Genomic DNA, 21197 nt, shown 5'->3' on the forward strand with positions numbered 1-21197 from the left:
GACTAATCCCCCACACATACCTGCCTAGGCTGCTGGGCTAGGCAGTCGAGAGGCTGAAGCTACCCCTCCATCCCGAAGGCGTGAGGCCGCATCGGCATCCTCCTACGCCTCCAATCCCCACCTCAGCTTGTCTGCCTTGCAGTCTGTCAATTAACTAATACTTCCTACATACGAACATAGCAACATTGTAACACCTTGAGGTGCAGGCCAAACACCGACACCAACATTTTTTACTTTGTGACTCCTTTCCGACAGAACTCCGACTGTTTCCAGCAAGTCGATTCGCATCTGACGACCCATCTCCCAACCCAACTACATCCATCCCGACTCCACGGTTTTATGATAGCTGTTTGGCAGTGACCCCGTCGCGGGATTGTCTAGTAAAAATGGCGTCCGCTGATCCTATCCTGCACTTCTTCACCATTATCGAGAGCCAAGGTGGCGTCATTGTGAAGGGTAATTTCTATCCCACTACTCTTCCCCGGCAACCTCTGGACGACTTGAGCTGACACCACCTAATAGAGACACCGAAGCTCGACCTTGACCTTTACATCGCCAATTACAAAGGTATGTAGATCATCAATGTGCGCCAGTCCAGTACCTCGCCCTATGCTAACATGCCTCATCTTAGGACGAACTTGCTTCGACCGACTGCTCCTGATTGGACGCAGCTCTGTGCCACTATGCGTCGACGCCCTCAAAGCTGCCATTGCCGAGGCCAAGAAAGGAAAGGATGTTCAGAGATACCGCGACGCATGGGAATGCATTCGAATCGCTGCCCCCACTGAGCCCGAGTCTCAATGGGATCCAGCATGGGTGAGAAGACAGACAGGGCGAACAAGATGGAGACCGCTCGGTTGGAGGCTGAGCTCAAACAGTACAAGAACAATCTGGTGAAGGAGAGCATCCGGGTAAGAAAGTGCTATTGTGGATTGGAGCGTCTAGTGCATATGCTGATATAATGAGCAGATTGGTCTGTGTGACTTGGGAGAGCATCTGGAGCAGATCGGCGATTTGGGAGCTGCATCAGATGCTTACCTCCGTATGCGTCCTGAAGCCAGCACGCAGGCTCATATTGTGGGTGTTGCTAAGCACCTTATTGGCATAGTCCTCCAGAGACGCGACTGGCCGAGTGTGCTAGCAAACGTCGGCAAGATGCTGACCGGTGGCATGAGCGACGAAGAGCAGAAGGCACACCAGCCGTTCCAAAAGCTGGTGACGGGCATCGCAAACTTGCACTCCGACAAATTCTATGAGGCTGCCAAGAGCTTCCTTGAAGTCGGCGATCCCTCTATCTGCCAGGGTTGCAATGACATCGCAAGTCCGAACGATGTAGCCACATACGGTGGCTTACTGGCTCTTGCCTCGATGGACCGCTCAGAATTGCAGTCCCGGGTTCTTGACAATTCCAGTTTTAGGAATTACTTGGAACTGGAGCCTCACATTCGTAAGGCAGTCTCCATGTTCGTCAACGGCCGATACTCGGCATGTCTCGCCATCCTCGAGAGCTATCGTGCCGACTATCTACTGGATCTTCATCTCCAGCCGCATGTACCTGCGATCTTCTCAGCCATTCGCAACAAGTGCATTGTGCAATACTTCATTCCCTTCTCCTGCGTCACATTGGACAGCATGAACAAATCTTTTGCCAAAACTGGCGAATCTCTGGAATCAGAGCTCATCACCATGATTCGAAGCGGGGTGCTCCGGGCCCGTATCAATACCATTGACAAGGTAATCGGACCCAAGCACCATTTGTTCCTAAAGTAGATACTGACTTATTCTTAGCTCTTGGTTGCTGTCTCAACTGACGACCGAGCTGAAATGCAAGCGAAGGGGCTTGAGATGGCTAAGAATTATGTGAGAGAGGCCCTCGAGCGAATCCGTCGAATGAACATCGCTGCCGCCGACCTTGAGGTGAAGGGAACGCGAAAGGGTGTGGGTAATATGTCCAGTATCAGTGGTGAGACCTGGTTTGATGATACACGGCGGCAGTTGAGCCAGGGCGAGAGTGCCGCCGGGTAGAGAGTCCTGGGCCGATACAAAGGTTCACCATTGGATTTGGTATTTGGCAGTTAGCGAGGCAGTACGGGCGTTCAGGGGCGTGGATAAACAAGGCTTTGTGAGAATCGATTCACGTATGCGAGACTTTGGCCAGCCAGTACTCGGGACTTGAACTCCATGGGCCAAGTCCGCCTGTTGGGCTTCACAAGATGGAGCATGAATACATCTAGTAATATGAAGTTCCGCCATGACTTGTGGCACTTGGAACACCAACTTCCCCTATCATCGGACAACACAATAAACTGTGATTGCGTCTTTCTCCCTATCGTTGAGAGACAATTGGGTCGCCATTCATCAGTGCTAAGGAAGTGATACTATGTGGTCAACGAGTCCTGGGACCAAAGATAGCTTTTTGTGAATAACCAACCCAGTCCGACTTGTTCTGTGATCAATATCTCAAGATATCGAGCCGATTACTGAATTTCGTCGGCACCTTGTCAAACACTTATCAAGATCACACACGAGCTACATCAGATAGTCCTCCGCAGCATCAACCGGCCAGCACGTCGCCACCAGATCGCCTTCTCGGTTCTTCTCGAAGGACAAGACGACCGAGGCGCCAAACTGCAGCGGGTTGTTCTCCCACAGCACCACATCCTTGCTAGGCCGCAGCCCTAGAATCTCCTCGGCGTTCTTCGAGACCAGCCGGACGGCCTCGTGCTCGCTGAGCCCGGCGTACTTGGCCGCCCAGGCCGCCTCGAGCGCCAGGCTCTGGATTCGGGAGTCGCCTTGGGGTACTGTTTTGGTTTCAGTCAGTGGAGCGAGAATCACTAGAAATGGGGCTTGACCAATGAAGACTTCATGGCACCTGAGGTATCCAGGATGCCTTTGGGAACGAACGGCGTATGAAATGGAGACGGATTTGACGGTTATGGGAAAGAGAAACATACCATCTCCCTTCACCGCGACGGCATAGGACACCTGCCTCGCTCAACACGCTCGCGGGGCTGCGTGTCAGGGGCGGCCCTACGAGGTAGTCCTTACCCTCCCAGGTCGCGAAGCCTGGTCGTGTGTCCGAGAGGATGACAGGTATCCCAGCATCGGCAAGTTCGCTGACGACCTGTACAAGAGATAATGGTATGTTTGTCAGGTCATCATTTCATAAGTAGATGCTATGCTGCCTTCTTGGGATGCTAGGAGCAGTATCTCCCGCATGTACACTTACAAGAAGCGCTGCGTGTCCGCCGTTCAGAACGATGTTGACGCCTGGAAAATCCCTCTTGATCGCGATGATTTGCTGAGTAGCGGCCTGCATAATGCGAAGAAAGCCGTCAAAATCGACGTCCATCCCCATTATCGGGGTTTCCAATCTGGAAACGTGCGATGTGAGCACTTACCAGATTCACCACTGATACAAGTAATGACATACGCCCCTCCGCCACAAGCCCGTACGCGCTCTCATTAGCCTTCCCCTTGTTCTCCAGTAGAATCCCCCTAAGCGTCTGGATGGCCTGGCTAACGCTCCCCTTAGCTTTGTTTGCGTCCCCAATGACTACATGCAAGCCTACGTCGTCGCGGAATATCTCACCGTCGAGAAAGGTCCGTGTGCCACTGGTCTTGAGGCCGGCCGACACGCCTTGCAGGATCCCGTCCGATCCCAGCTCGGGTGGCGTGATCACTCGCGTGACACCCCCAATGCGCGCACGTGCGAACCCCTTGCCGTCGAGGTAGACACCATATTTGGCGTGGTCGATGGAGGCCGGATCCCGCACCTCCTTGACCGAGGGCGCCCCGTTTCCAGTTGACTCTTGGGCGGCGATCTCCTTGAGGCCGATCAAGTCAGCCAACGCCGTTAGGCCGGGAAGAAGATGCCCGTTCTGTAACTGCACGTGCATGGGGCGGTCTTCAGCAGTGGCGACTGAAGCCACGGCTGTTTTGCAGGTGTCGTGGGTGTCGAGACAGGACAGTTGGCCCTTGTCAATGACTAAAGTAAGATTCCCTACTTCCCCCGATGGTGAAACGCCCCTGGATAGCTGAGGGTAGTTGTCCAGGAAGGACTCCCGGATGCCTTGGATGACGAAGCTCCGGCTCTCTTTCTTTGCCGAAGTGCAGAAGTCCTTAGCTTCCCTCTCTGACTTCCGGATAGGCATCTGCGGTACGTCAACAGGAGCTAACGGCGCTGCATGCACTTCCATCGACGACCCAGTAGCCTTTTCCACGTCTTCGGACTTGAGTGTGGCAACACCGTCGATAAATACCTGCTGTGGAGTGGCGCCGATGGATAATGGATGGGAGTCCCACTATAGTCAACGTTAGGATAGATATCGCTTGCGTTCATGTATGCTTGAATATCCCCTGATATTGGATCTGGCCACGGTTTATAATGATTATATCTGGAACCGGCCGGATGCTTGTATGATGGATATCGCAGGAATGTACTTACAACAGCTATGTCGGCATCATATCCTTTGCGTAAATAACCAACCCGGTGCGCTACATCAATGGCCTTCGCGGGACTGAAGTCACCGCTTGTAGTGCTTTCTCAGCTGGGAGGTGAAATGCGTGACCGATAGCTGCTTGCGACCTGTACAGCTGTGAGCGTAACATCCCCAACATAGACGAGTAATCAATCATACAAAACGTATTTTGCGTTGGTGCTTTCGAAGAAGTGATCCTACTTGGAGTCAGGTCCATGTGCTACAAACAATAAGCAGCTGCAACTGTTTCCTACCGACTTATACGCAACAGGAACTCCATGCTTATCAAGGATCGCACCAGCGTAGAGGTTCGGGTAGTACGCTTCCTGTTTGTATAAGGAGATCTCCGCGAAAGTTGCGATTGTAATGTTACTGTTATCAGTCTGTCAGCACGTGTACCGTCACCTCCTACAATACAGCTTGCAGCGTGGAAAACTCACTCTCCGTATGCCTTCAGCATCTCGGGAACTCGCCACGCCTCGATGGCGTGGTGGAACGCGCGAACCCGGACGCCGAACTCTCGCGTGACCCGGAGCATGGTCTCCATATCGTCCGACTCGTAGCAGTGGTTGTGCATCGCGATCCGGCCGCGCAGGAGACCGATGGTGGACTCCAGCTCGAGCTCTTCGGGATAGTCTCCTACGTGCTCCCGGAACTGGGTCTGCTCAGCCGTGGTGCGTAGACGCGCCGCCGCCTCGCACCACGCATCCTGCTTCTCCATCATCTCCTTGGCCCGGCTCAGGTGGCGGCGTAGGATGTAAGCCAGGGTGAAGCGCGCGTGGTCGTACGACCGCTTGGGGTTCTCGCCGCAGGCGAACTTCATGTACCGGTGCCGGTCTTCCATGGGGACACCACGCTCCAGCATCTCCTCGACCACGTACTCGCCCGTCTCTCCCGACTTCAGCACATTCTTGACCACGGTCCCCTCTCCGCCCATGGTATTGGCTGAGCCGGGAAGTATCAAGCTGGTGGTGATTCCACCCGAGGCAATGGCTTCAGTTGATTTGTCGAATGCCTTCATTGAGTCGATGATTCTCAGAAATGGCGTAAGTGTCCCGAACATGGAATTGATTGTTAAATAGGGTTTTAGTTCACCGCGACGCCAACTTATCCGTGATGAGCCTGGCAATTAGACGTACCAGTATTATCCTCACTGGCTGACGTGCCCGGCCACGACCCGGTCGTGTGACGCGAGTGCATATCCACCAAGCAAGGCGTCACATATCGACCCTGAAGGTCAAACTCTTTGCCCCCCGGGGCCCTCGAGTCTGTACTGGAGGCCGGTGTGACCGAGTTAATGAGACACTTGGAGAATCTAATATCGACAGGGCCCGAGACGAAAGATTCCCCGTCGAAAAGAGTCGCGTTGCGCAGGACGATAGTCTCGCCTTGCCCTCGGATTGCATTCCATCTCGAGTTCGTCTCCCTGGTCTCCGGAAGGGGCTCGGCTGGTTGGCCATGGCGGGCAGCACATGCCTTCAAGGCCGCCTCGAAGTTGATGGGCGTTGGCGGCGAGGTCAACCCCTTGACCGGCGAGTGATTGTGAGCCCCCCTCTTTCAAGCAATACATAAAGATATGAAATGCCGAGAGTGAGAATCAAGGCAATCAAGACCGGGACCGAGCAGGCTTTGTGCAATCTACGTCTGAAGCGCGGATGGCGATGATGTGCATAGGTTTCTGCCTCGTACGGCGGCGGTGATACAGACAGGCACTCTTCATTCTTGGTTGCCATGAATTCGCTGGCCCTTTGGTCTCATTCGAACGTTAAACCCGAGGGACGTATAGTTGTGTATTTCGTAATTGGTCGAAACTTAAGCTGCCAAATCAGTATTCCCAAAATCAATAGATTAGGCGTCAATAGCAGTGCCTACAATGTCTCCCGTTGTATGAAATCAAGATGTCTCAACACATACTCAGTGTAAGTGACAATTGTGTTTCTTCGATACGTGCAGAGCCCTGTGAAATAACCAACAGGCTGACGCACGCCATCGCCCGATACTCTGAGTAAATCACAGCCCGAACAAGTAGGAGCTAATGATTCCCTGCATACACCCATGTACATGACCACGACGAAAGTGCGTACCGCAGTTATGACACGAGCTGCACTGAAGACCAAATAGTGATTATAAGGGGAATCGCTGGTTACGAGTATGAACTTGGTATCAGAAAGGTGCATAATTCATGTCGTGGTGATTACAAGTCCTCTCACGAATCCATCGCTCAAATGACTTGATCCAGTCGACATACGTGACTACATACGTATATGGGCCAATAGGCATTGCCCATGCAAGCCCAGCGCTCATCACCCTACGCTTGACAGGTTCCCATACCTAGGGGAACTTGATTCCATAGCTGCTATCAATAGTCTTGATTTTCTCTACCGACCTCTGGTAGCCGGGCTCCTTTTCCATTCTGTCCATCCAAGCCCAGAGCTTGGGGTACTGCTGCTCGGGCGGCTGATCCCATCGGCCAAACGTGCTGAACTGGTCCTTGGCCGTGACGAGACCAAATGCGAGCACGATGTCCGCGGCGCTGAGCTGGGTACCGCACATGTAGTCGCCGCCAGAGGTCGTGATCTGCTGCTCGAGGAAGGCAAGATGCGTCTTGGCATTGGGGAAGATGAAGGCGGAGAAGATCTGGTTCGCGATCATGGTGGTGAGTGGCCGCACGAAGAACGGCACCTTGGGGCCTTTGAGATTACCCAGCACCATGGCCATGATCAGCACGGGCATGAGGCTGCCTTCGGTGTAGTGCAGGAAGTACTGCCAGCGCATCCACTGCTCCGTCTCGCCGCCTGCTTTGCCCTCCTGGCCCTCGCGGTAGCGCGCCGGCATGAGGGTGCTGGCTTTGCTGTCCTGGGCGAAGTGCTCGCAGAGGTATTGGGTGATGAAGCCCGTCTCTGCCAATACAATGGGCTCGGCGCCTGTGGTGGCGGCATCCGCCGGCGTGATGGAGATGACGGGTGACTTGCCCAAGGCATGGATCTGTTTCAGCTCCGGAGGCGCAAGCATGGTATCCTTTTTACGGTGGAAGAGCTCAAGCTCATAGTCCAGCTCAAGCTCCTCCAGCAGCCAGAGGATGCTCTGGGCTCTAGACTTTTCTAGCCTGCCAAGTGTCAGTTCCTTTTCCAGGCTTGACGACAGGGATCCATTACCAGTAAAGCTTGATCTTGGGCTGTGCCATGTTGTTAATGGTGTCCTGTATTAGTTACAGACTATGTGATGTGGTTCAAGTTGACAAGGAAGTTCTACCAATCCTATGATATGCACACATAGAGAGGGGAAAAGATGTGATGTTACAGAGACCTGAAGGTCAACACCTAGGGCGTAAGCAAGTAACCAAGCCGGAGGAACTCAGCAGATCATATGAAGTTTCGCAAGAGAGACCCACCAAAAGTACTAACTTACAAACAAGCCTCGGTAGATATCTGCATCTAGCTAGGCGGCGGCTGCTCCGTCCGCACCTAGGCACCTGTCGATTTTGCTTTTTGTCTATGATGTAGACTTACATGCCGATCATACGATTTTGAAGAAATGGCAAAAGGGCCAAAGGGCACGGAGGCGCCTGCTTGCTTGCCAGCCGAGCGACCTGTGTTGCACTCCTCCTGGGCTGTGCATCAGAATCAGATCCGATTAGTTGTTGAAGTTGTCGCATGCTTCCATGATCAGATCGAGTGGGGAAACCGCAGGCCTGCAGATAGATGGGATGGATTGAGATTGACCCGTCTTACACATACAACTCTCAGGGATCATTTAGCTTAGTGCAGCACTATTCTGACGATATGTCAATCAGTACTCTGTGCACTGATTTTATACTGATCGGTACTGGCAATCATATCACCTGATTTTTGGAGGTGTACCGGCCCTGGTTTTCACACTCAGATTATCCATGTTTTATCCAGTTATACAGTTGCTCTGTGGAGGCCACTAAGCTAAATGATCCCTGAGTATTGTAAACTTGTACCTACCTAGCTGAGTACTTAGCTGCGCCACCGACACCGACACCACCTGTGGCTAACAGCGAGGCTGAGGCTTGATCCGAGCGCCTACCAACCACCACCACCAAGCTTCAACCCGAGCAGCTGCGGAACCTCGCAACGAAGTCGTCGCAGTTCACGAAACCGCATAGCATAACACCACACCCAGTGCAAGACGATCAATCAAAGTTCGTCAAGATGGCTGGCCTCAAGCACTACAGTACGCAACAACATGTCCATGATCTCCAATTGGACCGTACGCAGACAAGCTGACAATGCGCCTTTACAGAGATGTCGATGGACCCGGCCATCCAAAAGCTGGGGAGTACGTTCTCGCCCTTTCCCCGAACCAATTGAAGCCTACGACGAGTCGGACGGATGCGGAAAAATGGGCGCCTTCTTGGCAGGATGCGGAAAGGAGCTAACGTACGGCTTCAGACATGACCACGAACCGTCACAAGTACTTCCGCTTTAACCCGCGTACCGCCCGCCTTACCATCATCTACGCCATGGTCGTGCCCGCCATCTTTGGTGTCATGGCATACCAGACAGATGTAAGTCTTTTCGACCCGGTCCAATTGCTTCACTCGAGGCGAAAAGAAGTCTACCCATGGATATCTGACCGACGACGTATTCTTACAGGGCCGGTGGGATATCCGAGCGAAGCGGAGGGGTGATGTGATTTCTGAGTACTAAACTTGGAGGAGCCGGGACCATTAATACTGGGAAGATCAGACTACAGAGAAAGGCACTGTACATATTAGAGGCTCACTGAGGGGCAGAAGCCGACTAGCATTGAACAAGCAGATCTGCGAATATTCTCACATGTGAAGGTCGTCTTGCAGACTGTACAAATCGACAATGTTGCTTCGTCGAAACACAAATGAGCCGAATCGCCGGTTTGAGTGTTTACGAGACCAGGGTATTGTGACAATTATGACATAGAGGGCCGTCCTTCGTTTTCTAGCCCATCAACTGCCGCACATCCTCCGGCGGCCATCTGACCTGTGCAAAGGTCAAACACCGCTTGATACTCTGTAGAAACTTTCGCGTAACTTCGTCACCCATGACATGACCCCTTTCGCCATTGTGTAGCTTCTCTCGGGCACTGCGCTCGTGGATACCCACCATGGTGACACCGATGGGCCAGGCCGCCTTGCCGATGCTCAGGCGCAGGTAGCCATCGTTGGCGTCGACGTAGCGGCGCTCCTGGGCGGCCTGGACGATCTCGACGACGGGCTTGAGCACGTCGTCCTCGAGCTCGTTCTTCTCGAAGCGCCGGAACAGCGGCACCATGTTGTCGCGGCTCTGCGTCATGGCGCTGAGGGCGGCCTTGCTCTCGAACGTGTCGCGCCGCTCCTCGCGCGCCAGCGCCGCCTGCCACTCGCGCAGCACCATGGTGAAGTACGACGCCAGCTGCCGGAACAGGTACCGGCGCTCCTCCTTGTCGGCCGGGATGTTGGCGTCGGCGATGCGCATGTCCTTCTCGTCCACCAGCTGCAGCGTCGTCGGGATCGGGCCCCGGCTCACCACCGTCGTCAGCTTGCGGTACCGCCGCAGCCGGCCCTTGTGCGTCTCGCCGAACAGCGTGGCCGGCTCGCCCAGCTCCCGCAGCTTGGCCAGCAGCTCCTCGTCGGGAATGTCTTCCGTGCCGTCTTCGGCGGCGTCCGTCGCTTCTGCACTGTCTTCTTTCCGCACCTCCGGGAGCCCCAGGCGCTTCCTTCGTTGGCGCTCCTCCTCGGCGGCGGCCGCTTCGCGCCGCCTCCTTGTCTCTTCCTCGAGCTTGCGTCGCTTCTCCGTCTGGATGAGGGCTTCTTCGGCGGCGTCCTCCTCGCGTTTGCGTTTCTCTGCGGCTTTGAGGGCGCGTTTCTCTTCCAGGGCTTTTTGTTCGGCGAGGTAGGCAGCCTCGCGTTGAGCTTCGGCTTCGGACCGCCTTATGTATTTCTTGGATTTCTCTTCAGCGGCTGGGGCCTTGGCCTTGGCAATTTCCTTGGACATGAGAGAGGCGAAATCCATGCTGGGCAACCGGATTGCTTGTAATTTGCTGTATCAGCCAAGAGGTTTTGCAAATCGGGCTCTCGAAGTAGGGTTTGTAGTTGGCGTATTCTTTTTGTTGATCCAGAAGTTGAACAAGATCAAGTTGGATGTTGGCCTTCTAGAACATTTGCGTGGGGTAGTTGCTAAGGCGTTACTGGAGATAGGATAGGCCAATTGGCAGTGATTTAGGCAACTTTACTGCCATTCGATTAAGGTTTCCAGGGTCAAGATTCAGTGGGACAGTGACAAGCTCCTCCCCAACCTACCGGCTCTAGCGCAGCTCCAGCATTAGTAGCTCCAATCCCAACTATCAACTCTCGATCCCGAGTTCAACCTGTCCCTTGCGCTGTTCATTTATTCATTTCCCCAACCTCATACGTACTCTCGCGAACCCCTGGGGCGCTTGGGAAGGAAGTGTCTTTGCGTACATGATGACTTGAAGCGATACGTCCTTTTTCCCCTTTGGCAGCAGAGGAAGCAGGCGCTGCGACTTGTATACAGAAACAAAGATGGACCATCGCGACAAGCCTCCATTCGCATTACAGCTGTTCTACCGAACCGGAGCATTTCACAGGTAAATACCCCCATAACAAATCCATTCAAGAAGGCTTTCTAAATTTATACGCCTCTTCAACCGGCAGGCCCGACGAATTCTCTGCGCACCACCTTCCGCCGCATCTCACTGTCCATACTTGGAATGACTGCACGCTCCTCGAACTCGCGCACCACCTGGCCTCGGCTCCTTCGTTGTTACTGCCGGAACCCGCAATCGGCACACGCCTGGCCTTTCGTCTTATTTTCCCCGACACGCGTAGCGGCAATGGCGGCGGTCCTTCCATCTACCAGCCATCCGGCAGCGGAGGTGGGCGGTTCATGGTCAAGGACCTCGGCAGCCTCGTTATTGGGGACGGCGGACCGGGTCTAGACCTAGACGATGCCGAATGCGCCAAGCAAATTGATTCGAGCTCTGACGCGGACAAGACGCTTGCGGATGCGCGCTTTGTTGTTGGGGATTACATTTCGGTGGCCATCTTGCCCCCGCTCGGCGATGGAAGCGTGGCGCCAGCCAGCAGTGCGAGAATGGGACGCGGTGCCGGGGCTGGAGAGGCGGGCAGAGTACGTGATCGGTTCTCCGGGGTTGGAGGTGGCCCAGGGAGAGACAGGGAGAACGGATTCGGGGGTGGTGGACGTCCGGGGAGAAGCCGTGGAAGAGGAGGAGGCCCAGGAGGATCGGACGATTTCGGACGTGGTGGAGTGCCTATGGGCGAGTGGAGGAGGGGAGAGAAGTTGCCAGATGCGCCCTCAGCTGGACGAGGTAGGGGCAGAGGGCGTTTCTAAGGGGAATGTACCGACTCTTATGCCCCTCTTTGGGACATCCCTTGAGGCGAGCGTTGCATCAAGACCCGGACAGAAGACCTGCAGGCTGCGATACCTTGTATCGAGGAATGGCCTTTTGAGGCCAAAGCTTTATGAGCGAAGCGCAAATAGAATATATGCTAAAGGCTATTGAAGCAATATCGATACAGCGGGACCATCGAAATCACCAAAACGCTTATCTGACCGAAGCTCCTGATGCACAAGGGATCTTCTGTTGTTCTTACGGCATATTCAAACCACCAAAAAGCCAAAAAGATGAATTTTAGGGGTCTTGCCGGGGATCGAACCCGGGACCTCTCGCATGAAGCATCAGGGTGAACCCTAAGCGAGAATTATACCACTAAACCACAAGACCGAAACCCCTTGAATCAGGTTCATGGTAGCGATGTGCTTATGATCATTTGTAAAGCGGTGGCAGGATGGTCGACCAATGGCCTACGACCTTTGGCTTATGCATTTGTGGTGGTGGGATCGTCGACGACAGGATCAGGCCATTGTGGGTTGGGCCCCTGGATGAGCTCCTCTGGATTCACTAATAGGACGCACGTCTCAACTACGCAGGTGCCGCCTTGAGACATCTGCGAGCCAGAGGCATGGCCATGTGCGCCTGCATTATATCAGATCCGAGCCGACTTTTCAGCTCTATTTATTTCGAGACATGGTTACCTGTGGTATAAGTGATGAGCAGGATACCGCCATGGGAAGTAACTGACACCACCTACGAGTTAAGCGAAGGGGTCATCAAGCACCAGTGAAGGTTGTGGGGGAGAAAGGACGACCTGGCGAAGGGCGTAATACTGCGTCTTGACAGAAGTTCTCTGTGGAGACACTGTATGTCTACATACAAAGAAGAGTCCATGTATTCATTGTATCTTGGACCAGTAACAACCTCGGGGGTCAGGTGCCGAAACCCCAGACGACGTGCAGCAGAGCGCCAACGGAGAGCCCCTTTTCCGTCCAGGTTTGTCATGATTTTAGCGACGGAAAGGAAGACCCTGCAGAAAGAGGGCTTTCCAGAATATGCTATGCTTAACCTCGCCAGGAGCTCAGATTAACACGAAACTAAACTGCTGGCCATAATATATTATATCCGAAATGGTCCAAGGTGTTGATGATATCGATGGTGATGATGCATTTGAATGTAACCAGGGTTGGTCGGGGGTAAGCAATTTTTGGCCAGCTACATCTCGAGAGATCGAATTAACAAGCTAACTGCTTACTGTTTGGACTTCGGTCCTTGGTATACAGCAAAAATTCTTATAGGTCAGCCCGGCAATGGATGTGAGAGGCCATGTTATTATCGACATGATTTCTTGCCGTGAAGCCTCCATTCTACGTTGGATACTTGTGCCAGCCGCGAGCATGCCATTCTGTTATTCAACATTCCCCGCGCGCTTGGCGATCAGCCCACCATCGTGGAGTATCCACAGCCAGTATCTACCAAGAACTCGACCATACAAGAAATGAGATCCGAATCATCCGCATCAACCCAGGCCAGCGGCAGGACGACGTCTCATGCCAATTGGAGACAGTTTCTTTAGACGGGAAACCAAAGTATGACACTCTGTCGTACACTTGGGGAAGTTCCAAGGATACATCAACGATATATGTCAACGACCAGCCGGTGAGGGTTTCCGTCAACTTGTGGGACTCTCTACGAAGGGTCCGCCATGCGCACAAGGCCATTACTCTCTGGGCCGATGCTCTTTGCATCGACCAGTTCAATGAAGGCGAGAAGAGCCAGCAGGTGGCCATGATGGGCCAGGTCTACCGTCAAGGCCGCCAGACATGGATCTCCCTGGGATTGCCCGACGAGAACTGGGCCAACGGCCAATGGTCGCCGAGTCCGATCGCCGACAAGAATGGAGGGCGGCTGATGCGTCTCGTGCGCGGCATTTGGAGGCTCTCTGGCATCATCTCGTACTGCACCGGTCACGCCTGTCGCGGCTCAGTGTAACTCACGTCTCCGACGCTGTGCGGCTGATGGAGAGCTTGGAGGCGAAGAAGTTGGATGAGAGCTACCAGAAGGAAGGGGACATGGCTAAGTCCATGCTCACCTGGCTCGCCACGCATGAATACTGGACGCGGGTATGGGTGATGCAGGAGGTTGCATTGTCCCGCCAGGACCCTATCTGCCTCTTCGGCCAACACCGCATCCCACTCCTCTCTCTGGACTCGGTCTTGCTGAACTGGCGGGACGGGGGATGATGCCCCTGACAAATTGGGGAGAGGGGGGATTGAAACCCGAGGAGCTTTCCGCTGTCATCGTGAAACTACCCCCGGATGTTAGCACCGGCATCAACCGCGCCCGCGAGATATGCATGCTAAGAGACGAGCTATGGACATTCAGACCTAGCAAACGGCCACCGTTGGCTTTGGCCCGGACCGCCCAGCTGGCAAGCCACAGGCGCACAAGCAACGCACACGACTACATCTATGGACTTCGCGGTCTCTTGTCTTCGGAGGACCAAGAACGCGTACCCGTCGACTATAGACTCCCCATCCCAGAGCTCTATGCCTCCGCCACCAAGGTTATACTTCAAATCGACAAGTCGGCAAGCTTACTTGGTGCAGCAGTAGGTATAGGCCGGAAGAACGCACATGGGTTGCCATCTTGGGTACTAGATTTCAGCAATCCCGTTAGGCTCCCAGCCCTCCGAACCGACAGTGGAATATACGAATTCCCTTTAGGGCAGCCTTCAGGTGATCACCGTACCCTCTCCATCAAGGGCTGGTACCTGGGGAGTCATATTATCAAAACGCTTGCCCACGGACTTACATCAGATGACATAGTAGATGAGCTGGGTATGGTGTATCGTCGAGGAGGTCGGCAAGCCTTCGAAAAGCGGGCCACCGAGATACTCCGCCATCTAGTTGGTGTCGGTGTTGGGGCCGACCCCAAAGCAGAACTCTTGCCGTTCTTGAAGCTACTGACGATGCCCTATTACGAGACCTCTCTTAAGGAAGGAGAGCTGAGAGGTACACCTACCGATCGTCCACTTGACGAAGCCCTTCATGAGCTAGAACGCTCCGATGTAAGCCTGTCGGTCCGACTCCTCCAACTCAGTCGCGAGGCACTTCAAAACTCGGCGACAATGGCCGAAGAAGTCGTTGCGGATCTCCAGTCACAACTGCGGGAGATCAAGCTGGAGACACTGTCGCTATATCATACCAAAGTACTGTTGCTATTTCAGTACAGACAGAGAGGGTTTCGGGGCGACAATGGGCTGCTGTTCCATACCAACGAAGGGCGGATCGGGAAATGTCGAGGCAGTGTCGAGCCAGCTGACGAGATATGGGCATTGCCAGGTGCAAGAACGGCCTTCGTTCTCAGGCCTGTCTCGGGTGGACACAGCCCGGCTCCGAGCACACAAAAGAATGCGAGATATCAGCTAGTTGGTCCATGTATCTGCGAAGGTCTGACCGTTGACCGCGACGATGCTCCAAACCATACAGCGCAGTGCATAGACATAATCTGAGAGAGAGCTACGGCGAAATGTGTGGCGCATCGACTCGCTGTATACACATGTATTCATAAAACTGTACTGCACAGATTCAACCCCTTGGCCTAATGAAGGTTTGACTAACGAAGTCGTCAGGCCCTTGTCCGGGAAATATTGTATGACCTATTCTACTTCATTGATTATGATATTCACTTTCACGTCATAAGGGAGAAAGTCAGAGGATTGATCCAGGTAGGGTATCTTATTTTGTACAACATCTTGGTCCATATTTACAAGAGAAACAGATACATATACAAAAGCGGTATCACAGTACGGAGTCCACCGCCACTGTCATCCTAAGTGCGAATGTGGCCTTTCTTCATCCAGCCAGTGATTTCACGTCAATTCGTACGGAGCCATCCACAAGTCGACGAAGTGTTTACTTGGACAGGGTCAGGAGACCGGGGCGGTAGGGCAACAGGTCGTAGTTGCCGCCGGCCTTGGGGTCGCGGCCCTGGTACAGGAGCTGGAGGTTGCAGGGGTCGATGGTGAAGGTCTGGTCGGCGTTGCTGCGGATGATGTCGCCGTGGCTGATGTCGTTGGTCCAGGTGGCGCCGCTGTTGGCCTTGCCGGCGAAGGGGGCGGCCTCGGAGCCGGCCTGCTCGGTCCACTTGCCGTCGAGGGTGGGCGAGGTGAAGGAGCGGAAGTAGCGGCCGTTGGCGCCCTGGGCCTCGACGATCATGAGGTATTTGTTCTGGCCGGCGACGGTGTAGACCTGGACGGCCTCGAAGAGCTTCTGGGTGGTGTCGCTCATGATGATGGTGGAGGCGGTGCCGAAGTCGCCGGGGAAGTTGCCGAGCGGCATGCTGGCGCGGTAGATCTTGCCGTTGTCGCCGCAGAAGAACAGGTACATGTTCTTGTCGTCGCCGATGACGGTCTGGTCGATGGCGCCGGTGCCGCTGTCGGCAATCTTGCCGCTGAAGAGCGGCTTGGGCTGGGACCAGCCGTTGGCGTTGGTCGGGTCGCTGCTGGTGCGGTAGCTGAAGGTGGTGGGCCCCCACTGGTGGGCCAGGATCCATGTCTTCTTGGGCGCGAAGTAGAAGATGGTGGGCGCGACGGCGGAGCCGCCGGTCATGGCGGTCTGGGCGGCGCCGGCCATGTCCTTGAAGTCGGCAAAGGGCGCGAAGGCCATGGAGCCGTAGCCGGTGCCGGTGTCGTGGCTGGAGGCGTAGACGAGGTGCTTGCCCTCGTAGGGCACGTGGGTGAAGTCCTTGAGGGCGGCCCAGCCGGCCTTGGGCTGGGCGAGGGGCCCGCTCGACGTCCACTTGTAGGTGGAGGGCAGCGGGCAGCTCTCGGCGCGCGTGACGCAGTCGGCCGGGGCGGCGTCGGCGAAGGAGGCGGAAAGAAGGGCGGCGACTAGGCCGGCGTTGGAGGCTTGGAACTTCATGGTGTGTGGTTTAAAAATAAAAGGTTCAAAGGGTGTATGGTCTTCTCCTGGAAAGATCTACAGAAACGAATGTAATAGGAAAGAATGGTTATGGCTAGGTTCGCCGGATGTAATTGGTCAAGAATATAAACCGAGAGTGGTGAGAAGAGCCAACAAAAACCGAGCTTGGCGAGCGCAGAGTCAAGTTATATATCCGTACCTACTTAGTTTATTAGCTAGGCTTTCCAGAGAACCGCCATGTTTCATTTTACTACTACCTGGTCGCAGATGAATGGATGGATGGATGCGTTCGTGGACCGGGGGCTGAGGTGCGTCTCCACAGGATGTCAACCCGGGATACGATGTGTCGGTAGGAGTGGGACGTGATCTGATCGCACCCCCTACCGGACCGGATCCAAAAAGATCCCTGTCGCTCATCCATTTGACGTGCCAAGTATCCCGAGTGACGAGATGGTTTTTCCGTTGAGCAGATAGCAATACAGCGAGTCAGACTGAAGTGGACACGTCATATCGCATACATTACTCTTCTGGCAGTAGGCCATGATCATGCAGGGCTCACGATGCAGGGCGCTTTAGTGTCGGCAGCATGGCAGTTCAGGACCCGCCTACCGGGGCCGGGAATTCCTGCTGGTCGCGGTTAATTGCACCGGTTTCAAGTACAGAGAAAGTAGCGGAGATACCCATCCCACCAATCATGGCCGAAACTGAGCATTCTCCGCCTTCCAACGGCGGGCCTAGCATATGCAACCGAGATACTGTAATTACCTCACGACTCGCCAACCGCTGTCACGAATTAATTAAATCCGTGGTTCCAGCTCCCCGGCTCCCCTGCCCCCCTAATGGAGGCAACTGCCGGGCCTGCAAAACAAGACCTCCAACCCAGCGGCTCAGCGAGGCGAGGCACGAGTGTGGGGAAGCATCGGACGATGGCTCGCCTGATTGGGCTTAGACGCGCGCCGTTCCGGGCGTGGTGCGACCAGGGGGAGGATTGGCCCGGTTGATGTGCCCTTGATTTCCCGAATTCTGGATTGTCGGGGGATCAATGCTGGGCTGCATTCTCCCGTCTCTTTCAGGCTTCGTTGTTTTCCAATCGCAGAGTGCTCTGGAGTGGCACAGTCTACGGCGAAGACTCGGGATGAAGTTGAGCCACTGGAAACAAGTCTAATAACAGGTTGCGATCTTTCAATGTGAATTCTCCGAATTCATCAAGCGATTCGAGTTACGCACGGTTTTAATGTTTGATATCTACACTTTCATGGCTATGTACCTTTCCACACGCAAGTATTTACAATAAGAACAAATAAGGCGATTCGGGTGTGAAGGGTTGGTTCATTTGAGGACCCCCTTTCTGTTCGCTCCTGGCAGTCATCGATACACATGATCGCATTGGTAAAAGCCAGTTCGGATTTTCTGCATAAGGTGGTCAGTTGGAGTACATACTTGGTAGCAAGCATTTTGCCAGGATCATGGACTTACACAAGATTCCAAACCACGTCAAAGCCTCCGTCTCGTTCGTCGGTACGACGTGGCCAAAACCGTGGCCCCAGATGCCCTGGAGACGATCGCCATAGATGTACTTGGTCAGCCGGGCGCCGGGCGAGTTCTCGATGGTCTGCTTGGCGGTCCCCGAGTAGCCGAAGATGCCAGACCATTCCTTGATGGATTCGTTGAAGCTGTTGATGTTGAGAGTCTTGTCGACGTCGCCGTGGTAGACCTGCATCTTGGGGTACACGCCAGTGTAGCTAGGATACATCTTGTGGACCTGAGCCGCCCAGTCCGCCGGCGACTTCTTGACCTGACCACCTGCGCACTGGCTGTTCCATCCGCGCACCGAGCCGGTGCGGAAACAACCCGCCGGTTCGCCACTGAACTCCGAGGCGGCAGCGAACATGTCTGGATACACGGCAGCCATTACTTGCTAAAAACGGTTGTCCGAAGGTCAGTATGTCGACCTAGTACCAAAATGTAGTATCAGGAGAAAGAAAGCCAAGGGAGACCACTAACCGTCATCATGGCGCCCGAGGACTCGCCCGTCACGTAGACGCGGCTGGCGTCGCCGCTGTACTTCTGGAGCGCGTAGCGGACCATGTTGGCGAGCCCGGTGCTGTCGCCGCCGCCGTCGTGCGTGAGCGTCTGGTCCGACGAGACGTCCCAGCAGTCGCCGTCCTTGGGCGTCTGGCCGAAGACGAGGACGAAGCCGTGCTGCTCCGCCAGCTGCCCGTACTTGGTGGACCCGAAGAAGGACGCGGCCGTCCAGGCGCACGCGTGCAGCACCAGCACCACGGGCGGCTTGGCCGCCAGCTTGGCCGGCACGTACGTGAACATCTTGATGCCCGACGGGTTCTTGCCGAAGTCCTGCACCTGCGTCAGCGCGCCGGCGCGCGGCGCGAGCAGCGGCTGCTCGGGCGCGGGGGCCGCCGTGGCCAGGCAGCTGAAGACGGCCGCGAGGGCCGCGACGAGGTTCATAGACCGCATCTCGTAAATAGGCTATATGCAGATCTTGGGTGGTTCTTCGGGTGAATGTGTAGTGAGTGTGAATTACCAGCTGGAAAACGAATGGTGGTGCAGCAGGAAGCGACTTATGAAGAATAAGGCGGAGAGCTGAGATATGATATTGGATGAAGCTGGTGCCAAGTACCGATGATCTTCGGCTGATATGCCCCGGACGATAATCTCCCGTTTTGGAGAGATGGCCAAGATTCTCCGTCAATAGCGCATGCCTGTCCCCTGAGGACTTTATAAAAAAACCGACCAGAAAGGCCGCGCCTCCTGGCGCAAGGGTCCCTGGTGAGTGGTGGAGAAACAACCAGGTCGTGCAATATATCATGAAACTGCGTCCTATAGTGGCCCTAGCCCCCTGAGGATTGAGGGATGAACTCCTCGATCCACCATCATGCTTGGTGGACAGATCCAGATCCACCACCATGAGATCATTCACCGCTGTGTAGGCTCATTGGTTCCCAGTCATAGACCGCGCCCAGTCAGTTTACAGTCATTCTGTTGTATTGGATCGTGATGCTACCCATGTTTTCCGACTCGAAATTGTTTACTAGTCATTTGCTCGTTAACTGCATTCCATGTTTCTACTGGGTAATTCAATGACTGAGTCATGAATAGAGCCGAAACCAAGACGTCGGAGAACTTCTCCCCCAACTTCGAGAGCCGAATGGCTTCAATCACAAAATCGAATGTGGGCTCTGCGGCTCGTGAGCTGTAGAGCCAGCAGCCAGCGGGCGGCCAATGAACCCATCTCATCACCAACCTGATGTACTGGCCTTGCGAGTCTATTACCTGCAGAGCTGCGTTCACTTGCTTCGTACGCGCTTCCGTTCGTTGATCCTTCTCTATCTTGCCGAGCAAGGTTCAATCCGGCAAGCGTACAAGTGAGCCAACCACTGGATTCCAGAAGTGCCCTTGGTATAACCACTATTCCCTAGAAGCAACTCAATTATCTCGATTCGTCCATGCTCGGCGCCGCCTTCGATGGCAGTTCTGCCGCACATACGGGCACCAGGTGCGCTACGGTCGGCACCATCATTGCGAAGCCGAAGCTGTTAGCAGTTTGACTGTTTCTCGCTGTTGATACCCTCGACCAAGTCAAGCAGACGGTGTATGAGCTGCGGATCAACCGAGTGCTGGCGGACAACTAATACGTCCATTTGATTGGGATTGGGGAGATCATGAAGCAGAAACTCCATTGTACCCCAATCAGTTCCGATTCCTAATGCCAAACCTAGGAAAGAAGAGCCTCTGCACAGAGCACAGTCGACTAGGGAAACAATATCTCCCACCTAGGTTCTTCTGTAAATACCGCCAATCTTATTGTAAGTACGATGATTGCTCCATTTTCACTCTCCAATGGTACCAGGGTAGAAACGATCGCCTCGTGTCTCGAAATGTCCAAAATCTTTATGCAGCTGAAGAGTGTCAATGCCTTGAAGTGAGACAGAAATAAAGCAAGCGGCTTGTTTGTGTTCATGGAGACGGAGAAATCTTCGATAGGATGTCAGCAAAGCCGTATCAAACTATTATATGGTCGGATACGCCTATAGCGATCAAGCTTTATCTGAAATTACAACCGTGGCAGGTCTGGTGTCCAGACCAAACTAGTAGGGGTGCTCACCGAGTATACTACATCTGATGGCGGCTCCGGGCTTGGCGGCGCGCATGAGTACAATGCCTTGATGTAACTGGTTGGGTCTAGAATGCCATGCCTGCTACATAAACTTACTACGAGTTATAGGGCTTCGTCCATGGACATGTTAATAATTCCGGTGTAGACCGAACAACCTACTTCTTTTCCGTTATATTCTACAGAAGGTTTTTCTTCCGTCAACTTACAGCACCTGTTTTATACAAATAGGAATGTATGCCTCTCAGGTCCGGTCTACCGCCATCATCCTTATCATTTTGGATTTAAAGAATAATCTCTAGA

General features: G+C 54.2%; 10 protein-coding genes across 10 annotated transcripts; 5 read left to right on the forward strand and 5 right to left on the reverse strand.

Annotated features, from left to right (window-relative positions):
- Positions 1-812: 812 nt before the first annotated feature.
- On the forward strand, positions 813-1770 carry PG994_009432 (COP9 signalosome complex subunit 1; the record flags this gene model as incomplete). The annotated part of the gene is made up of 2 exons (XM_066860841.1): positions 813-911; positions 967-1770. The coding sequence occupies 2 exons, from the start codon at positions 813-815 to the stop codon at positions 1768-1770; spliced, it is 903 nt and encodes a 300-aa protein (XP_066714430.1).
- A 759-nt stretch (positions 1771-2529) lies between these two features.
- Positions 2530-6214, reverse strand: PG994_009433 (uncharacterized protein; the record flags this gene model as incomplete). Its single annotated transcript, XM_066860842.1, is given in 10 exon segments — positions 2530-2801; positions 2986-3124; positions 3230-3313; positions 3402-4304; positions 4448-4520; positions 4531-4577; positions 4736-4853; positions 4922-5515; positions 5644-6035; positions 6050-6214. 10 exon segments carry the CDS (start codon positions 6212-6214, stop codon positions 2530-2532), a joined length of 2787 nt encoding a protein of 928 aa, XP_066714431.1.
- A 598-nt stretch (positions 6215-6812) lies between these two features.
- On the reverse strand, positions 6813-7665 carry PG994_009434 (uncharacterized protein; the record flags this gene model as incomplete). The annotated part of the gene is made up of 2 exons (XM_066860843.1): positions 6813-7587; positions 7637-7665. 2 exons carry the CDS (start codon positions 7663-7665, stop codon positions 6813-6815), a joined length of 804 nt encoding a protein of 267 aa, XP_066714432.1.
- A 991-nt stretch (positions 7666-8656) lies between these two features.
- PG994_009435 (uncharacterized protein) lies at positions 8657-9154 on the forward strand (the record flags this gene model as incomplete). Its single annotated transcript, XM_066860844.1, has 4 exons — positions 8657-8678; positions 8748-8783; positions 8897-9012; positions 9101-9154. The coding sequence occupies 4 exons, from the start codon at positions 8657-8659 to the stop codon at positions 9152-9154; spliced, it is 228 nt and encodes a 75-aa protein (XP_066714433.1).
- A 267-nt stretch (positions 9155-9421) lies between these two features.
- PG994_009436 (potassium channel regulatory factor) lies at positions 9422-10474 on the reverse strand (the record flags this gene model as incomplete). The annotated part of the gene is made up of 1 exon (XM_066860845.1): positions 9422-10474. The coding sequence occupies one exon, from the start codon at positions 10472-10474 to the stop codon at positions 9422-9424; it is 1053 nt and encodes a 350-aa protein (XP_066714434.1).
- A 530-nt stretch (positions 10475-11004) lies between these two features.
- Positions 11005-11833, forward strand: PG994_009437 (uncharacterized protein; the record flags this gene model as incomplete). The annotated part of the gene is made up of 2 exons (XM_066860846.1): positions 11005-11069; positions 11137-11833. 2 exons carry the CDS (start codon positions 11005-11007, stop codon positions 11831-11833), a joined length of 762 nt encoding a protein of 253 aa, XP_066714435.1.
- Positions 11834-12967: 1134 nt separating this feature from the next.
- Positions 12968-13829, forward strand: PG994_009438 (uncharacterized protein; the record flags this gene model as incomplete). Its single annotated transcript, XM_066860847.1, has 2 exons — positions 12968-13013; positions 13303-13829. 2 exons carry the CDS (start codon positions 12968-12970, stop codon positions 13827-13829), a joined length of 573 nt encoding a protein of 190 aa, XP_066714436.1.
- A 133-nt stretch (positions 13830-13962) lies between these two features.
- Positions 13963-15351, forward strand: PG994_009439 (uncharacterized protein; the record flags this gene model as incomplete). Its single annotated transcript, XM_066860848.1, has 1 exon — positions 13963-15351. One exon carries the CDS (start codon positions 13963-13965, stop codon positions 15349-15351), a length of 1389 nt encoding a protein of 462 aa, XP_066714437.1.
- A 403-nt stretch (positions 15352-15754) lies between these two features.
- Positions 15755-16762, reverse strand: PG994_009440 (alpha-L-arabinofuranosidase axhA; the record flags this gene model as incomplete). Its single annotated transcript, XM_066860849.1, has 1 exon — positions 15755-16762. The coding sequence occupies one exon, from the start codon at positions 16760-16762 to the stop codon at positions 15755-15757; it is 1008 nt and encodes a 335-aa protein (XP_066714438.1).
- A 1117-nt stretch (positions 16763-17879) lies between these two features.
- On the reverse strand, positions 17880-19237 carry PG994_009441 (Acetylxylan esterase A; the record flags this gene model as incomplete). Its single annotated transcript, XM_066860850.1, has 3 exons — positions 17880-17911; positions 18239-18680; positions 18767-19237. 3 exons carry the CDS (start codon positions 19235-19237, stop codon positions 17880-17882), a joined length of 945 nt encoding a protein of 314 aa, XP_066714439.1.
- Between the last annotated feature and the right edge of the window lie 1960 nt (positions 19238-21197).

Source organism: Apiospora phragmitis (assembly GCF_038363925.1).
Source record: "Apiospora phragmitis strain CBS 135458 chromosome Unknown utg000008l:1.0-3514335.0:1.0-3519231.0, whole genome shotgun sequence".
Lineage (NCBI taxonomy): Eukaryota > Fungi > Ascomycota > Sordariomycetes > Amphisphaeriales > Apiosporaceae > Apiospora > Apiospora phragmitis.